At 36.8% G+C, this 22,202-nt stretch overlaps 1 protein-coding gene across 1 annotated transcript in view; it reads right to left on the reverse strand.

Annotated features, from left to right (window-relative positions):
* Positions 1 to 22,202, reverse strand: part of MADD (MAP kinase activating death domain) — a 91,789-nt gene that overhangs the window by 32,913 nt on the left and 36,674 nt on the right. Inside the window, 7 exon segments of the mRNA XM_070760165.1 lie at positions 1,722 to 1,775; positions 3,675 to 3,881; positions 6,783 to 6,933; positions 11,084 to 11,270; positions 13,329 to 13,431; positions 13,881 to 13,940; positions 19,276 to 19,377. Coding sequence (XP_070616266.1) covers positions 1,722 to 1,775; positions 3,675 to 3,881; positions 6,783 to 6,933; positions 11,084 to 11,270; positions 13,329 to 13,431; positions 13,881 to 13,940; positions 19,276 to 19,377 — 864 coding nt within the window.

A 22,202-nucleotide genomic window follows, 5' to 3' on the forward strand; every position in this document is an offset into this window, starting at 1 on the left:
AATCAATTATATGTACATTTGTGCATTGTGCACACATATAACAACAAAATCAAAATATCTTTATGCATTTGGTTAACCAAAGGTAAACACCAATTGGGAGGACAAACAAGTTTTAATTAAAGTAAATTGAATTCTATTTGATTAGGATGACCATATTTTAAAATATTTATTCACAAAAGGTAGTAAAGATTAACTTTAGAGAACAGAAGGAGACTTATATATTACAAAAATAAACCTACTACACATCTAGCTTGGAATAAATCTTACTAAACTCTGTAATTTATCCCTGGATATCAATCCAGAAAATACTGTAGTATTGTATTATGTGAAAGCAATATACAATATTTAAATTATGTGGCTAATTTCTCTGCACACCAATGGCACACTGAAAATTTAATTTTTTAGAGCCATTTCTATAAAACCCAATTTTTGGCCTGTTTAGTAGACAAAGGGGGGGGAGCTCAAATTCATATTTCTTTTTTTAAAATATATGATCCAGCTTCCTTAGAGTCAAATGGATACTGTGATTAAATACTACTGTTCAAACATGAATTTAGAGGCTCTGCATTTGTAATAGTAGTAGTAGTAGTGATAATTTATTACTTATCTGGAGTTCCAAACATGGAACTTATGAGTTCTGATCAATCTGCGAATACCTTCTATACAAACCCTTCTATCTTCTATGTTTCTACCTGTCTTGCTAATGGCCAATGAATACTTACCTCCCTAGATATATAGGTTTCTTAATTCCCCTTATTTTTCAATATTATTTCTCTCTAATAATATTTTTCAATATTATTTCTCTCTAATAATATTTTTCAATATTATTTCTAAATTTGTATTACAATGGGTGGAAAGCTAATGTATTATAAAACACAATGGCAGCATCACTTTTATTTACAAAAATGTCTTCTTAGTATCACTAGAAAATGATTCATTGATCTGCATTAGTACCAGGCTTTACTTCCAAGTGTGCATTTTGGCTTAAAAAAGGAAAATAGCTGATGCGTAATAGGGAGCATCCAGAGGGGAAAAAATAACTGATATAGAACATCGTCATTAGTTTGCTTTTTGAAAAAATATTATTTGATCCTCAAGTTGAGTTACTTAAATAGCCATTTGTTTGTTCTAAGCACAAAACAAAATATGCATATCATATGCAAATCATATCAGAAGATTGCAGTTTGGTTTGGCTATTTCCTAAATATGGCAATAAAGAACTAGTATTTTAAAAACAATATTTAAGTCTTGTCTTCCATTAAAAGTTAATCACAGTTGGTCAAGTAATTCCTCACATTATTTTAACCAAAAGTAATTGATGGATAATCTATGATAGATTATGGATTGGCCCTTATAAACTCCTTTTGCTGAAGAAATAGGACAACAATCTCTCCACATGGAATATAATTTCAATGAAAATGTTGCAGCAACTATAGCATGCCCTCATAACATAAACCCATCAGAACTGTCTAAAAAAAATTCAGTGGTAAGGAAGGGTTTGAAACTCGGCCAGAAGAACTACGTAAATTATTTTTCTCTCTCCTCATACAGAAAAGGGCTCTTTGAAGTAACTCAACACTGTGTTTCTTTATGAAATGACCTCCTTTGGTCCATCCTATGGCTCATGTGGCACGGATGATCAATCAAAATCTAAAGGAGTTGGCAGTTATGGGGAGGCTATGGGGAGTATTATGTTTCTGTCCTTGTATCATTTTCCTTACTCAGTTTTTCCAAAGCTTTTTGTTTTGTCACTTCCTGGTGCTTGTTCCACAATTCTACTCAAGATGCAATGCAAGCAGGAGAGAAAGACAGAAGAAGTATCAGATGCTGATCAGAGGTGGAAATGGGAGGGGTGAGGGGACAGAGAAAAGTAAGCCACCCAATCCTGCACTGCCAAAACTGAGATTAATGAAAGCCGGCATGTGAAGAAATAATTCTTCTTCCGCTAGATCAGGAGAAGAGCCCTCCATTATCTTAATAAAGAAATATTTTTTCAAAGAATCACATGCAATTTGGTGGCTGAGAAAAATAACTCTGAGACTCACCCACCTGATGTCATCTGACTTCACAGAAATTACATATTATAAAAAGAGTTTTGCAAGCTCTTTATGCTCAATATTCAAATTATTTCTGTCCCCAAAATAATGTTTCTAGATCACACATTTTTCTATACATATTCAGTCTGCTCAAATACTCCCCCCCTCCCCCAATTTAACTAATTCATGGTACTCTCTTAGAAGTGTTAAAAAAGGAAATTCTGAGTGAGATCTATATACGGTAAAAAGAGCAATATTTGTTTAGAGTACAAGCATCTCGGAATTAGGTAAAATGCAATCCACATGGAAAACTAAGAAATCAATTTAAGTTTGCATTTCTGCATTGAAAAAATGTCAGGAACTTTTAGGTACTAGCTTAGGGGCACAATATCAAATCAACTTGCTAGAAAACTAACTTGAAAGCATAATTTATGGGAGGTAGTAGAACTTAGGAAAACATATAAAGGAATCTGAAAACCTATTTCTTACAAAATAAAAAATAAAAACATTTGAACTAGTGGGTTGAATTATTTCTTACTATTCTGCGGTAAAAAAAAAGAGAACATGGGAAAACAAATAGAAGAAAAAGTTGACTTAGAAGTTATTGAAGGTTAAAGAGAGTGGGATTTCTGTGGTGAAACAATGATAGAACAACCTGCAACTTCTGGAAAAACCAAATCCATCCCCCCCATAGAACAACTAACATCAGTCTAAATATGTCAATTAGTATTTATATAGTTTTTATTATAATGTAATAGTTACTATAAGCACAACTTTTATTAAGTTATTCATATTAGATTGAGAATGAACTCCCATCTTAATTGATTTGCTTAGTACTAGACAAACACAAAAGAGCTGTTCATATTTCCTTTCTTACTGTCTGTCACTGATGGTTTATGTCCGTTTTGGTATAGGATGCAGTAGTTATTAACTTCAAATTAGAGCAGGATTTTTTTAAAAATCCTGAATGGCAAAAAATGTAAACATTAACCCAAAAATTCAGCTAACCAGAACAAATGAAGAAACAATCATTCAGAAAACTGACTAAGTGTTTTTCTGCCTGGATGGTGCAATAATTCCAAACCTAATGCAATTATATTTCACAGAGTTCTATATGTTACTATATGTATTTTGGCACAACCATTTGTTTCTTAGGAATATTTAAGAGAATAAAGCAATCAATTTATACCATATATATATATATAGCACCAAGTGTCAAAAACTCAGTGGGATTTTCTTTTAAATAAAAATAGACAGATCTGACTTTAAAATAATTGTCCGCATTTATCTATAAATCAGCCAATTCTTTGTATATGCACTTCCAAGAAACACCCCATTAAAAGAGAGACAGCCAATTTGCTTATAGTAACTCAACGAGATGTAATTAAAATCTGTGATGTCAGTATATTAACAGCCTGATTTTTTTTTAAAAAAGAAATTAACTCATCCAAAATGTTGAGTTGATTCTTGTTCAAAATGGGAGAAAAAAATATGGGACTAGTCTCTGCAAACTGAGTGAGAGTGAAGCACATTACTAGAGCAATGAAAGGAATAATGTTTTAATGGGAAAGATGCAAGTAGGTTCTAATGCCAATGCACAATCACTTTCCTGCATTCCACATATATTTATATACACACCAATCGAAGCTACAAAATTTTCCTCCTTTAAACTCCTTGTGTCAAACTCCCTTGGCCCTTTCCCTGAGAGGCCTGGGGCCCTTGGCATGAGCTGAGGTACGTGTAGTTGCACCTTGGGTTTCGGTTCCACCCTCCTGGCTAAATTAGGATCTTTGCCAACCGGGGTGATTGCTCCACCTGTTGGGCTTCGCTTTCTTTTTTCAGGCTCTTTAAAAGAAAGGAACACAGAGAGATAAGCAGCTAAAAAAAACAAACCCAAAGCCACCCCCAAGTAAATATGCCAACAACAATTGGAAGAGGGATTGAGAAGGAATGAGAGAAAGGCTTGAGAGTGTTAATGGTGTTAATTATTTACAATCATGAAAAATACTCTCATCATCAGCGGTTAAAGAGAAATTCACAAAATACAGATACATAATCTAATATACTGAAACGTGGTTATTTTAAAGATGGTCCGTTCAAAAATGAATTTAACTAGCTATCAAATTATGATTTGGTGTTTTTTTCCAGTTAATGAAAATTTCCCCTCTAACAAGAAAACTTTATAATGACATTACAATGAAAATCTCTTGCCAAACTTAATGTATCTGCAGTATCAGCTCAAGAAATGTTATTTGCCAATGCTGCTTAGGGAGTGTTACACAAGAGGTGCTGCATTAGTTGGGAACACACAAGAGGTCCTTGCTGATCAGAGAAGAAGAGGTGGCATAAGTTTTAGCAGGCTGGCAGGAAAGACATGCAGAGGTTTCTACCTGTCTCTTCCTCCCTTCCTTCCCTTTCCAGCAGGAAGGTAAGTAGCTGCTGCCTAATAAGAGAGGGGGCAAGGGATTGCAAGACGGTCTGGGAAACTGTCGCAAATTATTGAACATGAAGATCACATGACCACAGCAGCAGCTAGTAGCACTGAAGCAGCCACAACTTCCCCAAATTTCATTCCCTTGGGTGTCATGGATCCTAGATTTTGGACACCTTCTAAAAATTGTTGCCTTACAGTGCCTCATTCCACCCAGTTAGTAATGACAATGAGACTTTTAGTAGCACATAGATTCTGTTTTGGAACTTACATGTTGTGTTACAATTAGATTAGACATCTTAAAATCATGGCTGGTTTGTATGCAGAAGAATACATATGTATTCTGTATGTCCATTGTTATGAAACTCTATTTAAAACGATGCCCTGTTATAGCATTCTTCCTCACCAATCAGGGCACTACTGATGGAAGTCTTGTTTCATATAATAAAAGAGATGTATATACTGTATGTCAGTGTCAACTGCTTGCAGAAGTAAGCGACATTTAAATATGGGATATCTACTAATGCGAAAGGTAAACAAGAAATGTGAATATAGGTTTGTTTAATTCAATCATTTCTGTCCATTTCCAGCTTCTCAAATAAGTATGGAGTATGCCTATACAAACTATCTGAAAACTGAGCAACTTTTGCAGATTGCTCTAATGTAATGGCTCCCAACCTTTTGGGTACCAGGGATTGGTTCTGTAGGGAGAGTTTTTTCCATGGACCAGTGGGAACCTGGTTTTGCATGCTGTCTGCATCTTGTGGATAGAGCTTGGCTTCTTTGCATCGCTCAGTTTTTGCCATTCCGTGGCCCAGAACAGGTCCACAAACCAGAGATTGGGGAATCCTGCTCTAATACTTTTACTGTTCAAACAATACATTTTTCAACGCACCCTTCCAAATGCATGTACCATTCTAACTCAGTCTCCTAGGAACAAACATCTTGAATAAATCACTAATCTCCATAACTTCAGACCAGTTCTTGAGGATGCCACCAACGTATATGCATTAAATTTATTTATTTATTTTTATTTATTCAATTTTTTTAATGCCGCCCTTCTCCTTAGATTCAGGGTAGCTTACAATATGTTAGCAATAGCACTTTTTAATTGAGCCAGCATATTGCCCCCACAATCCAGGTCCCCATTTTACCCACCTTAGAAGGATGGAAGGCTGAGTCAACCTTGAGCCGGGGATGAGATTTGAACCGCTGACCTGCAGATCTAAAGTCAGCTTTAGTGGCCTGCAGTACTGCATTCTACCTGCTGTGCCACCTCGGCTCATATTGATAATAACAATAATAACAATGAATGGTTATTCATTGTTTTAACCAGACAAAGACTTAATTTGAAAGTCAACTATGTTTGATTCCTATTTTTTATGTTGGAATTGATTCAATGTAATCAATTCAATTGACTCTGAAAATCTCTGGTTTTCCTATCACCTCCCATCTCCCTGAAAGTAGCCAGATTAAAGAGAAAAAATAACATACAACTCCACCTGCTTTGTGATCCTTTTTTCCTTGACCAATTCATGCAATAAGCCAAGTTGATAAAGAAGGAAGTATATTGCATTCATTGCTTGTCTCTTATTCACAACAGTTTAATCATTTCCCCCTCTGCTTCATAAGCAATCCAACTGAAACATACTTTGTAAAACTTATTTTAGTGGTAATGATCAGCTTAATGCTGATTTGCTAATAAAATGACCTAATGGAATATGTGTTGTGAACAAAATGAATCAAAATATCAATCAGGCAGTTCCATATAACGTAGTGCTTCACAAAGTACTAAAGTCCTTATTTAAATGTCCCTGTTGTGGTTAGGTAATAAATAGGTTGGTATCATTACCAAAAGAAAAATAACTTTTACTCAATCTGAGGCAATTTACCTAGATTTGAAAAGCATTAACTCAGATTTACTACAGCTAAATTTTACCTTTAACATCATACCTCTTGCGTGAATACCAGAAGTATGAATGAGGATAAACCCCAACTTAGGGACACTATAACATAATACTAATTTTTTGCAGAGCCCTCACTTTACTTCTTGAGGAAAGGACAATGTCTCTTTGTTTTGCCTATTTGTTTCACTTAGTGATTCACACAAATATTTCTTAAAACCAACAAAACTAAGCAAATAACGTATTATAACCGATACTAATAATTAGTCACACTTTCTTTATAGCCTCTATTTGAAGATAAAGTTCACACAATTATTGACTGTGACAGGCTAAATTTAGTTCTGCCACATAAGGCTGTATATTATTATAGTATTTATAGTATTTATACACTCATTTTTAGTATTGTCTTACCTTTGTTATAGTAATGAGTATGAGCTATTTCTAGCAAACCAAAGATGCTTGCCATGCCTCCAAGTCCAGCATTTGCATATGACTGCTCAAGGCTTGATACTGTACATTTTAGTAAATCCAGCATTCCTTTGTAAACTTTTCGGTTAATCTCCTAAAACAAAAAAGCTCATCTGTAAGAATGCTTTGTTAATCAGAAGCCAATTCCACAGCCTTTTCGGGATATTATTCAAAAGACCACAATTCCCTTGTATTTTAATTCATTTTCTATAATTTAATTATGCTGTCTGTAATTTAAAAGAAAGTATCATATATTCTTAGTCCATCTAGCTCAATATTTTCTACATTTCTTAACAGCATCTCTTCAAGAGATAATATGCTCTTAAACTGGGCATTTTGGTGTTTCTATTGTTGTTGTTGTTGTTATATTATTATTATTATTATTATTATTATTATCATTATTATTAACAAAAAACAGTAATACACAGCAAACAAGATTTATATGCTGGACTTTATATCGCAATATCACAAATCAAACACTTCCCAAGTGTCTAGGACTGTCTGATGTATTTTCATATGATGCGCGCAGATCCAAGTACTGTGGCCTTTTGCAACTGGCAGGTCATGATTTTGTCAATGTTTATGGTTTTCAAATGCCGGCTGAGGTTTTTGGGACAGCACCCAGGGTGCCGATTACTACTGGGACCACCTGTATTGGTTTATGCCAGAGTCATTGTAGTTCAAGTTTAAGATCCTGATATTGGCTAGGTTTTTCTTGTTGTTTCTCATCAATTTGGCTGTCACCTGGCATGGTGACATCAATGATCCACACTTTTTTCTTTTCCACAATCAAGAGATCCGGTGTATTGTGATCCAAAATCCTGTCAGTTCGAATTCGAAAGTCCCAAAGTATTTTGGTATGCTTGTTTTCAACTACTTTCTCAGGTTTATGATCCCACTACTTCTTTACTGGCAGGTGGTAGTTGTGGCACAAGTTCCAATGAAGCATCTGGGCCACATAATTGTGCCTGTTTGTAGTCCGTCTGTGCAATTTTCTTGCAGCCGCTGAGGATGTGATCAACTGTTTCATCAGCTTCCTTGCAAAGTCTGCATTTGGGGTCATCATTTTTCAATCCCGACCTTGATTGCATTTGTTCTGATTGCTTGCTCCTGGGCTGCAAGAATCAAACCTTTGTCTCCTTCTTTAGTGTTCTATTAGTGAGCATAACCAGGTCTTCTCCTTATCAACGTTTCCTTCAATCCTGTCTAGAAACTGACCATGCAAAGCTTTATTGCGCCAGCTTGTCGGCTCTGGTTTGCATGGCAGTTTTCCTATATTGGTTCTTTGTCTGCTGTGCTTTCAGAAGTTTCTGGTTGTTTACTACAATCAATGCAGGTTGTTCACTTTCTTTGACATTTTCTGCCAATGCATGTTTTTCTTCTTCTATTGTTTGTTTTACTTGTAAAAGTCCTCTGCCACCAGATTTTCTGGGCAGATATAGTCTGTCAACATCACTTCGAGGGTGAAGTGAATAGTGAATTGTTGTTGTTACGTGGCATTGTTACATTAGCCAGGAAAGTACAATGCAATTGCAGAGTAGTCGTTTGGCTGCCAAGGTAACAGCTCTGTTGTAGGAAATGCTTGCATGCTTCTCGTGGTGTGCCACAAGAGGGAGAGCTGACTTCACACCAGAAAGAAAGACAAGTGGCTCTTCCTGCAGCAGCATCCAAGGTCCCCTCCCTCCCCCAGAGCCACCTCATAAATGGGTGCTGCATCCGGGAAGGATCAGAGGACAGGAATCTGACTGCCTGCATGAAGTATCACCTCTTCTCCCCATTGAAATGGTACCTATTTTATCTACTTGCATAGAACATCTCCTTGTTGAGGGGAATGATGGGAATCACCATGTTAGAACTCGAACCACTGGAGCAGAAGCCATTCCCAACATCATTAAGCCACCTAGCCACCACACTTCTGGTATTTTCATTCCTTTCTCTTAAAAATGGATCCCTGAAAATGGTGCTGATATTTATGCATATTCTTTCACATCCATCCAAATATACAGTATGTATGTGAGCCCTCAGCAATGGAAGTTCACTGAGTGACTTGGGCCAATCTCATTCAGCCGGACTTATTTTCACTGAAGGTTGATGGGGGGAAATTGTCAAAAGTATTTCTGTCACCTTCAGCTCGGGGGAAATAAACATCACAAATAAATATCTTTGGTATTTTGTTTTTCATCTACAGGGAACTACTTGTCAAATGGCATCTAATTCTATTTCTTTCCATTTTCAGATTCCAACCTTTAAGCCAGTGCTTGAACACAACCTTTAATCCAGTACTTGGACAGTTTTGGATTAGACACAAGAGAATACACTGAGACATAATTAAGATAGAGATATTATGGACTGATGAATCTGAGAGTCCGAGAGGCACATACAGTATTCACTTTCGAATGAATTATGTTTTCTCTATTCTAATTTTTTTTTTCAGAGCTGGAAAGGACCTAGTCCAACCCCCTGTGCATAGATAGGAAACCCTACACTATTTCAGACAAATGGTTATCCAAAACTTCTCTAAAGCAATTGATAGTCTGAGTACTCAAGGATCCAGCAGGCCTCTTTAATGTTTTTTAATGTCATGATCTTTTATGTTATGTTCACACTTAGCCTAAAAATTCCAACTTTTGTCAATCATCTGTATCCTAGTCATTGACATATTTTTGATTTTTTGATTTTATTGTATTTGTATGCCACCCCTCTCCGTAGACTCGGGGCGGCTAACAACAGTAGTAAACAGCATATGACAATCCAATATTAAAACAGTTAAAAACCCTTATTGTAAAACCAAACATACAGACAGACATACCATGCATAAAATTGTAAAGGCCTAGGGGGAAAGAGTATCTCAATCCCCCCATGCCTGGCAGCAGAGGTGGGTTTTAAGCAGCTTATGAAAGGCAGGGAGGGTGGGAGCAATTCTAATCTCTGGGGGGAGTTGGTTCCAGAGGGCCGGGGCCACCACAGAGAAGGCTCTTCCCCTGGGTCCCGCCAAGCAACATTGTTTAGTTGACGGGACCTGGAGAAGACCCACTCTGTGGGACCTAACTGGTCGCTGGGATTCGTGCAGCAGAAGGCAGTCCCTGAGATAGTCTGGTCCGGTGCCATGAAGGGCTTTATAGGTCATAACCAACACTTTGAATTGTGACCGGAAACTGATAGGCAACCAATGCAGACTGTGGAGTGTTGGTGTAACATATGCTTTATGTGGGACTGTCCCTAAACTTACTGAAGAATATCTGCTACTATGAAGCTGAAAAAAGGCATTAGGATATTTCCTTTAAGTCTATCATCCACTCAGACTTTAATGACTGATGGAAAGGATCTGTTATGAAAAAGAGATTTTACAGTGCAAGGGTTGCTTTTATATATCATAATACTTTATAATTCTGTTAGTGACTGGGAATCTACAAAAGTTGGCAATAGAGAAACTACATTAATAAACAAATAATTTCTGAATGTAAATTAGGTGCTTCAAATTAAATAATTGGTTAAATATCATTTAATTCTTATTTCTAGTATTTCCCAATGATATCACAAAGAATTTATCTGGGAATTGATCTCATTCAGAGAGGTCCATCTCCATTTTCTACTGTCAAGTGGAAATAGTACTTCTCAGTTAAGCTGACCATACAGGCAGTCATCAATTTACAATAGTTCATTTAGTGACCATTCAAAGTTACAACAGCACTGAAAAAATGGGACTTATGACCATTTTTCACACTTATGGCCCTGGCAGCATCCCCATGGTCACCTATTTTACATTTGGACTCTTGACAAATGACTCACATTGTGATGGTTGCAGTGTCCCGGGGTCACGTTGATCCCCTTTTGCGATCTTCTCATAAGGAAAATCAATGGGGAAGTTGGGCTCATTTAACAGCTATGCTACTAATTTAATAACTGCAGTGATTCACTTAACAAATGAGGCACGAAAAGTCATAAAATTTGGGCTCAATTGTGGCCGTAAGTTGAGGACTACCTGTTTTGAGGTTCGGCTCTTAGGGAAAAACATTTCACCAAGTACATTTCATTAGAAAGTACTAACAATGCTTTTCAGCAAGCAATTTCATTGTTGATCTACAACATTTGCTCCATTACTTTGAATTATTTTATTCTTCATATTTTAAGACTTGTAGTAGCAGTTCCCTTGTGAGCCACCTTAAATAAGCTTCAGCACATAAGCACGCAGCAAAATTCATTCATGGATGGATGAAGGGGAAAAAAATAAAAATAAAACTAACCACATCCTGGACAACATCCTGTCGAGCATCCTCCTCTGACTGGATAGTGCGATTAAGCTTACTTAACACAAACATACGGAGCTGCTCACTTTCCAAGAGACGACGTACTCTCTTCATGTTTAACCAACCAATTCCTTGTCCATCCAGTACATTGTGTACCACCTCTTTCAAGAATTGCTGATTTTCACTATAAGAAGGAGGCATATAATAAGAAAAAAAAATCAACCCAAAATATCTATAGCTTTTCTGTCATTATGTTATTATTAAAAGAAATATATTTTTAATTTTTTATGTATAATAGCATTCCTCAATATCCTTGGATGGCAAGATTTAAGAACGGAAAACATATTATATATTATTCTGTTTTGTGTAGCTACTTTAATTTTTAAAAAAGAAAACAAACATAAATATTTGAAAAAAGAAAATAAGGAGGAAGTCACTTTGGAGGCACAAAGACTCTTATTAAGTGGTGAGACCACTAAATAGTCATATTCAGAGAGGAAAATGGTAATTTGTGGGAAGATGCATATGCCTAATACCAAATGCAGCAGTATGTCTACTAATCATGTAACATTAGGCTTTGAGGAAAATATTTAGAAGTCATTATAAAAGGGGTAGCTTAGTTAGTTAGTTAGTTAGTTAGTTAGTTAGTTAGTTAGTTAGTTAGTTAGTTAGTTAGTTAGTTTGTTAGTTATTGAGAAGAGGCTGAGGCTAATTCATCTCTAACTTACTTAGTTATAAGAGGAGAAGAAAAACACAATCAGAGTTTCAAGATCCTGCTAATATGTCAATGAAGCTTAGGTCTAGTTTTCTGGTAGAATCTGTTCCCTGATCTGTACAATATTGAAGTTTTAACAATTAAGGTTCCATCTTTCTGAAACAGACTATATCCAGAAATTCATATTTTACATGTGATTAGGAAGATATCTAAGTGCTTTTATTTTTAAGACTGTTCTCAGTCTTGTAGGGGAATGGTGTATTTTATGGTGTTGTATATTTTAAATATTTTAACTGTAAAACTGTGAGCTGTAAGAGATATTTCTGCCATTATCACTCCTTCATATTTATTTATTTATTTATTTATTGGATTTGTATGCCGCCCCTCTCCGTAGACTCGGGGCGGCTAACAACAATAATAAAAAACAGCATGTAAATCCAATACTAAAACAACTAAAAAACCCTTATTGAAAAATTAATCATACATACAAACAAACATACCATGCATAAATTGTAAAGGCCTAGGGGGAAAGAGTATCTCAGTTCCCCCATGCCTGACAGCAGAGGTGGGTTTTAAGGAGCTTATGAAAGGCGAGGAGGGTGGGGGCAATTCTAATCTCTGGGGGGAGTTGGTTCCAGAGGGCCGGGGCCGCCACAGAGAAGGCTCTTTCCCTGGGCCCTGCCAAATGACATTGTTTAGTTGACGGGACCTGGAGAAGGCCCACTCTGTGGGACCTAACTGGTCGCTGGGATTCATGCAGCAGAAGGCGGTCCCTGAGATAATCTGGTCCGGTGCCATGAAGGGCTTTATAGGTCATAACCAACACTTTGAATTGTGACCTATACTACTATACTACTTCATCACATAGTGTTCCTGGAAAGAATAAGCTATGAATAGAGGCAATGTGTGCCAAGAGGATATACTACACCCCCAGGAGGATTACCTAAGAAACAAAACTACAGCTTTGTAGTTTGAAGAAGCAAAAATATTTTGAACTTTGAGCTGGAGAAGGCTCTTGAGAATACCATGCATGGACAAGAAAACAAACAGATCACAAAATAAATCAACTATGAGTTGTTGCTCAAAAGTGCAAATGACCAGGCTGACGATTATGATATTTGGAGCTATTATGAGAAGACCTGGCTCTTTTAAGTCTAAGAAAGGTAGAAAGAAAGAGAAAAGATGATGACTAGCAGCAAGGTGGATGGACTGAATTACAGGGATAAAGGATACACCCTAGGAAGATTTGAAATGCTGGCTAGGGACATATGATTTGTCTGTCTGTGTAGCTATCTTGTGTGGCTTCTAGGAGACAAGGTAAACTTCTCAGTCTATAAGAATAGCAAATGTACATTAAAAAAGTGGCTGTTGACAGAAAGTTAAAAACAGAAGACCCCATTCCTTGTTGTTTTCTCTTTCTTCTAGGAGACAGTCTTCCACAGAAAAGGCAGGCAGTACTTGCAGAAGTTTCAGAAATTAGGTAATGTTAAAGAAGCTACTTGCCAAGCTATGCTTTATATTTTTTACCTGGAATTACTAGTTCGTCCTTGTGGCGAAGGAGATTCCCTTTTCACTGTTGGGCTGTGCTTTATAACAGAAGACTTCTGATCTACAAGTGCTCGCCTGTTTCCTGCATGAATAAAGAGGCAGAATGAGAAAACATTTACTGAGAAAGATGTTTTAAGTCCATAAACGCTAGTAATGAGACACACAGGAATTAGCTAACATTCTGTTTAAAAGGACGTACAAAAAAAGAAACTTGAAAAAGCAGCAGCATATTTTGTATTACTGCATCATACATCGGCAGAAAACAGTAATGGGAATGAGACAAAAGAGAAGATGGTAGTAAGAGCAGAAGGTGAAAAGCAGAAGAAGCTCAGCTGCTCTGCATGCATTTCTGCCACAAGAACCATCTTCGGATTCGACAACATATGGAAAAGCATAATGTGATATGGGAATGTGATTAGTAGAGATCATCATACAATCTTGGTTACCAGTGGTAAAGTTGCCCAAAGACAGGCACGGAATGCTTACTGGGAATCGGTATGTCATGCACAACTCATGATGCAAAGGACCCACCTTCATTGGTTACTGGCCCAGCTTCAGTAATAATCTCCATTATAGTATTTAGCCCAAATACTGGGACACAAAATAAACAATTAGTAGTATACTAGTAAAATCACCACCATTTCTATATTAAACTAGTAGCATCCCTCACTGTTGATTAAGTGCTGTAGGAATTATCAGGGAGTGGGAGGTCAAACCAACTAAATAAAAGTATCAGTAATCTTGGGAGGGCAAGAAGACTATAACATTATATTCCCTATCTTTTATTCATGCATTTTCACTGGTGCTGCCACTGAACCAAGTTCTCAGATTATCAATAATTAGAATAAAATAGTTCAACAGCAACACTTTCACATAAAACTCCCTTAACAGTATACAGTGTTATACTGTATTTCATTGATGGAGCTGTAGATTTCCTAATCCCCCAACTCTTACTGCCAAATTTCTAAGGCCCCTTGGAGGCCTTCTTAAAAGTTAAAAAGCATATAAGCCCCTCAGATTTGCAGTTTGGATTTACCTTTAAACTGATTTTAGGTAATTGTGTAGTGTGTGTGTGTGTGTTTGTGTATGTATGTGTAAGTATGAGTCCTTCAGAATTAGGCAGCAATTCAGGATTAGGCAGATAGATAGATAGATAGATAGATAGATAGATAGATAGATAGATAGATAGATAGATAGATAGATAGATAGATAGATAGATAGATAGATAGTATTTCCCCCACAATAGTACAGGTCCTAAAAATAAGGCCAAGCCTGATTTTTGGGATGAGCGTAAATATACACCCACCATTGAAAATAAGCCCTAATGAAGGGGTGGGCATAGGCAGCAAGGGAGGCAGCCTTTCCCTTCCCCGGTCAGCTACTGGCATCTGGGACCCTTAAACCCAACTCACAGGTCAGCTGAGCTGAAAAAGAGCTGCCTCTCTGTTCTCTTTCCCCCCAGGGTTTTTGGCACTCGCCGACCCCCCCATCCATCCCCTTTGCCTGAAAACCCCCACCACACCTTTGGCACATAGTGCCCACCCAGCAGACACACACACACCCCTCTGGCCAGGCAGAATGCTACTCACCAACTGACCGGTAAGAGGCTGGTTGGGCCAGCCACCTGCTGCCGAGTCTTCCGTCAGCGGCCGCTCTGGAAGTACACGCCCCACTCTATGGTTCCAGCTCCATGCAGGGCTGCAGCTCCCTTTGCCATTTGCTGCCTCTCTGCCCCAGATGCCAGAAGACACAGCAGCAGGTAGCTGGCCCGACTGGCCTCTTCTCTGCTTCCAGCGGCTTCTAGCCGTGACTGATGTCTTGCGAGACATGGCTCCCATTGCCATACCTTCTCCCCCCCCCTCGCCAGGCCTGGCAGGGCTCCTGCCCCTTGCTTAGCCATCCACCCCCTTTAGGAATGCAATTTGGAGGTAGCAGGTGGGGCGGGGTGGGCTGCAAGATGCGTGTCTTACCTTTCCATCTGCATCACGTTCCTCACCATTGTGTCCACGGAAGCACATTGTAAAAGAAAACTTCTCACGAGTTCAATCAAACTTCTCAAACTCTCAAAAAGTTTTCTTTTATAATGTGCTTTCCTGGACACAATGGTGAGGAACGGGATAGAGCTACAAGTGTCATGTAAGATACATGTTTTGTGGCCCAACACATCCCACCTGCTAGAAACGAGTCTTTGTGAGGCTCATTGTGCCATTGCATACATGAACAGCAGCTTAAGTAGCAGGACGCTAGCTGTGCCAGTATGATAAAGCTCGCAGCAGTCCTGCAGCTCATGCATGCAATGGCACAATAAGCCTTGCAGAGTCCTACTCCACAAGGTGATGGTGGCAGGCCAGCTGCTTGGCCAGAGTGAAGAACAAGGAAGGGAGGCAGCAGCGATGGGACATCCAGTCCTACGCTCACCACCTACTGCACCCCCTAAAATAGCAAAAAAACCCACCTCCCCAATAATAAGGTCAAGCCCATATTGCGGGGGTTAAAAGAAAATAAGAACTTGTCTTATTTTCAGGGAAACAAAGTGTGTGTGTGTGTGTGTGTGTGTGTGTGTGTGTGTGTGTCTGAGAGAGAGAAAGAGAGAAAGAGAAAGAGAGAGAGAGAGAGAGAGAGAGAGAAGTATACAAATATATATACTGTATATATATATATCTGTTACAAAAATGAATCACTTTCCTTTAAGAAAATGAAGAAAGGTACATTAAAACCAAGTCTAAAATAAATTGCTGGAAAGGATAATAAAATATTGAGAAATTAAATCTAATGAGATACTATATCTAGTGAACAAAGTTCTACTGCAAAGTTTTCAAATACTTTATTTTATTTATTTATTTATATTTATTTATTTATTACCTGAAAAGGAAGTATATTTTGTTTCTACAAATATTTTAAGGGAGAATTATACTTGTTAAGAATTCAGTAATGGAGCGGAAGCACATAATACTGTATTCTTCTGTCCAACCTTTGTTTTCTTTTAAATTCGGGACTTTCTTCCTTTTGATTAAATATGGTTTTTTTATTCTATCTATCTATCTATCTATCTATCTATCTATCTATCTATCTATCTATCTACACTTTGCTACTATACAATCCATTGCTATTTTAACACAAGAAAGGCAGCTTTCATATCTACTCATCTACTTATAAACTGAGGAATAAGCAGTCATAAACTGTTAACTGCATTACTCATTTACTCATAAACTGCTATCTGTAGGAATTCACCCTTTATCTTCCGCTGTGAAATATCCTCTTAAGCTTTTTTAAAAATTAGTTATGAAGGGAGCAATTTAAAGTAAAAAGCTGGTTTTCAGCCACTTGCAATTTTATTCCCTAAAATGCCTCTGGTTCACACATCAACCATGCCTAAAATGAAGAGGAAAAGGTGGAACTCATTGTTTTGTAAGAAGAGGGGAAGTTGCGGCAGTCGAACTAGAAGAGTAATATTCTTAAGAGGAAGCAGAAAAACATTGCTACAGACAATGAGGGAAGTAGGAGAAGGCAAGAAAGCATCGGACTATGTGCTGGGGTGGTCATAAAAGTCAAGATGGTGGTTGTAACCACATCATCTTGACTTATGACATCCCTTGCAGAAGTCCCTACATATGTGAGTGTGAGTCTGTCCATAAGATAAGTTGCATAATGCCTGTGTGAGGGAGAGAGCAGTTTCTAAATTTGCTAAATAAACAAATACAGTATGCATCTTGAGTGGATGATCCAGAGAAAGAAAGGTGAGAGTTTGAGACTGACTTTGAACAAAGTAGATTTGTGTTTTGGAGATCAGAGTCAATCTCAGTCATATAATTTATATTGAGGGTTAGTTAGTCTCATGAACTTATATTTCTGTGAAATTGGCATTTAATGACAAAAATATATCTGACTAGCTTATAAAAGCCCCATATTATTCTAATATTCACTCAAAAAAGTGGCACCCCTATTTATATATTATTTATTAAAAAGGCAGAAGTACAGGCAAAGAAACTGTCTACTACAAAGGTTAAAAACCTATTACATCGGTATAACATAGAACAAGAGATCACATTGAACAGGAGTTGTCAAAAAATGATAAATTGCAGAAAATGAGACAAAAACATGAAAAGAAATGGAAACACCCATCACTGTTTTCTTCCAATGTGTGTTAGATTTACCAAACAGATAATTGTGAGCGATAAAAAAAATGCCCATTAGAATGTAAGCAGATAGAAATATTCAGAGATATCATGCAGGAACTTTAGAGTACTCACATTCCTTTTCGGTTACTATTTTATTTATTTAAAATATTTATATAGCCATCCCTCTTATATTAAACTCTGGGTGGCTCCCAATCATTTGGGGATGTATATTTTACAGAAAAACACACACCCAGGAAAGAAAGTTATGCTATCCAAAGCAAACTTTAAGGCAGCAACACAAAACCAACTTTTGGCCTTTATCATTAAAAGGTCAAATGTTAGCATGACGTTATACCAACCTTTATCCATATCCCTTCCCACTTCCAGATTAAAGTAATCTTTACCGATGAAAATGGAGAAGGGGAAGAAATAAATAAAATCAACTTATTAGAAAGAAAAAAATATAATTTTCTAATCATATACAAAACCTGAAAAGGCAAACAAAGCCTCGTTCTAGTTGAGCAAATAAAAAGTACAAAAAAAATGGTAAGGCTTAGATTCATTAGTAAATTTGACTAACATTGACTGTAGTATATATAAAATAGTCATAACTTCTACAACCTGTATTTATTCTTCACTTTTCAAATTGGTGAATGGTTCAGCCATGACTATCCACAGGAAATATAAGACCATGACACAAATATTGTGTCCTAAGAATTTTAGCCACAAATTGGGATTCAAGTACATGAGAATGCGATTCATCACACAATACAGTTAGTTATTGACTTTTAACCTTGTTTAGCAACTTTTCAAAGTTATGAGTGCTGAAAAAAGTCCAGTACTTGTACTTACAATCATCGCATCATCCTAATGTTCACATGATCACTATTCAGGCACTTGGCAACTGGTTCGCATTTATGACCAACTGCAGTGTCCTGCGGTCATGTGATCATGATTTGTGACCTTTATTGCAAAATGCACCCAATTTGGAAGAATGGGATCCCACTTATGACTGGGGTGTTTGCTTAGCAATCATCATAAAAATGGTCATAAAATTGGATTTTACTTGCATTATGACAGCAACAACATATAACAGAAATTCCGGTCCCAACTGGGGTCATAAGTCGAGGATTACCTGCATTGCCATGTATCCTTTTTGCATCAAAATGAGTTGTGGACAGTTCTGCATCCAACTTAATTAACTACAACTGCTCCCATGAAAAAAGATTATTAATATACTGTACTGCTCAAAAAAATAAAGGCAACACTCAAATAACACATCCTAGATCTGAGTGAATGAAATATTCTCATTGAATACTTTGTTCTGTACAGAGTTGAATGTGCACAACATAATGTGAAATTGATTGTCAATTAGTGTTGCTTTTCACAGTTTGATTTACTTGGAGTTATACTGTGTTGTTTAAGTGTTCCCTTTATTTTTTTTTTAGCAGTATATATTCAATCTCAAGTTAATTTCTCATTTAGCAAACATTTATATGTAGAGGTCATTAAAAGTTAGTTAATATGAAGGCTGTTGAAACCTCTTTCTCATATTAGTGTTCCGCATGATTGATATAATAAAATGTTACCAAGGTAAGATGACATATGAGCAAAACCACACTACCGATATTTCAATGGTCACTGCCATTCCAATGTACGCTCCATACATGCCATCAATAGAGATCTGAAAAACATCCACTCAGGATTCCTAATTTTTTCATTGTCCTGTTTCATTGGGGAAGAGGATATATTTTATGACCACTTGGCAATCAATTATGAAAGCATTAACTGGCAACGAAAACAATTACCTTTCAGACTAGGGAATGGAGTAGTTTTGTCTCTCACAGCTTTGGATGGAAGCGCTAAATTGGAAAGACTAAAGCTTGTGCTGTGGTTCTTGTAAAGGCTGCCTATAATAAAAAGAAAATAAAGTGATCTAATCATTCCCTTATTTCATTTGGCTATTTATTCAACTATTTATATGTGAGCTTATTTCTGTCCTCAGTTTAGGAAGTAACTTAATATGAATTTTCACTTTTTTTTTTCCTTTTTCATTCAATCATGTCTGATTCTTGAGGACGGTCTATGGCCAAGTGCTTAAAAGTTTTCTTGCAAAGTTTTTCAGAAGTGTTTCCCCTTAGACTGGGGAAAAGGTGACTGGCCAAAGGTTATCCAGTTGCTTTTGTAGCTAAGGCAGGACTAGAGCTCATTGTCTCCTGGTTTCTAGCCTGATGCTTTAACCACTATAGCAAACTGGCTGTCATCTTCATATTTAATATGCATCTTTTTAAAAATATAAATTATAATCAACAGGCCACCAATGGAACATTACTCTCAAAATCAAAACTAAAACTAGAAGAACAAAGAAGAATATACCAGGAACAGACTTTCTATTTCTATTTCATCACCTATTTGTTAAGTATAGGCACAAATTTAGCATTTAAGTCCTATTTATATTTTACTTAGGCCATCAATGGCAGATTCTGTCCCTTCATTATTTCATTATTATTCATTACTGAATATTCATTATTATTATTATTATTATTATTATTATTATTATTAATTATTATTTAATCAGAAGAATTTGAGACACATTTTGGACATAACAATGGGAAGAGGAAAGATAGAATACTTATTTTATCTCCTATGCATCTCTATCTTAATAGCTTATAAAATAATTTTAAATACCATATTTTTCGGAGTATAAGATGCACCTCCATCACGACCCCCAAAGAGGCTGAAAATTTAAATGCATCTAATACTCCAAATGTAGCCCACCCATCCGCCAGCCCCCATCCTTCAGCCTCCATGCATCCCCTTTCTGACTATAGAGATTGCCAAAGACAATGGCTTACATTTTGGGGCTCTGTGCCTTGCATTTTCAGGCTCCAAACACTCTGTTTGAGAGCTGTTCAAGGATGCAGGGATCGCCAAAGCACATCGCTGCCGATCACCACCTCCGTGCATCAAGTTTTCGGTCTCTGCGCATTGCATTTTAGGCCTCCATATACTCCATTTTTGGCCTCTCGTGTCACATTTTTGGGAGGCAATCGGTGGCTATGTGCTTTGGCGATTCCTGTAGCCTTGAACAGCTCTCAAACAAAATATATAGAAGCTGAAAATGTGAGGCACAAAGCCCAAAATGGCAACCCAGAACAGCTGCTGCCTTGTATTACTGCTTCCAGACTTTACTCACTAGAGCTCCCTCGATCAGCTGTGCTTCTGAAGCTGATTACTACCCCAAAAAGGTGTGTGTAAGCAAAGCGATCTCCCTCTAATGGTCAGCTGTGCTGTTGAAGATGCTTAGCAGCTCCAGCAAGTACATGCGCTCACAACCAGCAAATTAATGTGCTGAAGCTGCCCAGTCTAAGGATGCTAGTAGGCAGAGGCAGAATTCTCCCCACCCCCTTGTTTTTCACCCCCCAAACAAAGGTACATCTTATACTCCAGTGAATCTTATACTCTGAAACATATGATATATGCATTTTTAAAAATTCTATTTGTGTTTGCATCACATTTTTCAGTCATCTGATGTATAGTAATTAATCATGATTGATCATCTATTTTAATTTAACAAAAAAAGTTATACTCTTCTTTAAGAAAATATATGTCAATTATAATTAAGATGAAAATTAAGAACTAAATAAGCAGGATAAAAAGAAACACTTAATTTAAATATATATATATATATCACGTGCACTTCTGACACGATACAAACCGGTAGGGAAGGTAAGTAGAACCCCACCCTGCTTTCTTGAATCATTAGGGGTTTTTTTTAAAAAAAGAAAGTCAATTAATCCAAAAACTTTTGAAACAACAACAGCTTCTTTAAATTATATTAGAAAACAACCATAGCTAATTAAAATGATTCAACACACTCATATGTTTCCCCCCAATTTTTCCTGTATAATTTACAAAAGGTAAATCAAATTTTAATATAAATGAGATGTGTTCTTTACTCAAGTCTGCAAGTCTTCTTGGCACAGCTACCCAGGGCAAAAACACCACTGGTTAATATTGCTGACTAGATATTGAGTAGCAACGCCAAGCCCAAGAACTCTCTCAAATGCCTTCTAAAACAGGCTGAACCATGTCCAAAATGACTCTTATTAGGAAAGGAAAATAATTGTTTACTAGCAAAGGAATATCTGTGGTTGCTTGATGGCCATCTTAACTGGAAAATTTCAGTTTCAAAGCTGTTAAAAGACCTATGACAATATTCCACGTATATAATTAATATCAGACAAAAATTCTGTTAAACATGTCTGGGAACATCATTTCTTTTTTTTAATTGACCACCAAATTCATTTTATACAGGAGCTGTACCCATTTTCTACTCTAAAACATAAAGTTATGAACAACCACAAAGCACATTTAAAAATTACTTTAAAAGAAAACTGTTAATATTTAAAGCAGGTATAGCAGAGCAGGAGGAATTATTCTTAATCTTGATATAAGTACCGAGGCTTCAAACACAAAGCAGCATTGTTTAATTAATATACTCCTATCCAAAATAGCACCCTTATGTATGTCAACCTAATCCCAGCCAAAAAAAGCATTCCAAAGAAGGGTCCAAATACAATTCAGAGTTCACAAAATGTAATTTCCATTTTATATCACAGGATGTGCTCTGATTGCACATTCCATTAGTTCCCACCAATTTCACCAATAGTTAAAGGTTGACCAAAAAGCCCTATGATATTATGTATCAAAATCTCATAGAGTTTAAAATTCA

This window comes from Erythrolamprus reginae, chromosome 1, assembly GCF_031021105.1.
Source record: "Erythrolamprus reginae isolate rEryReg1 chromosome 1, rEryReg1.hap1, whole genome shotgun sequence".
Taxonomy (NCBI): Eukaryota; Metazoa; Chordata; class Lepidosauria; order Squamata; family Dipsadidae; genus Erythrolamprus; species Erythrolamprus reginae.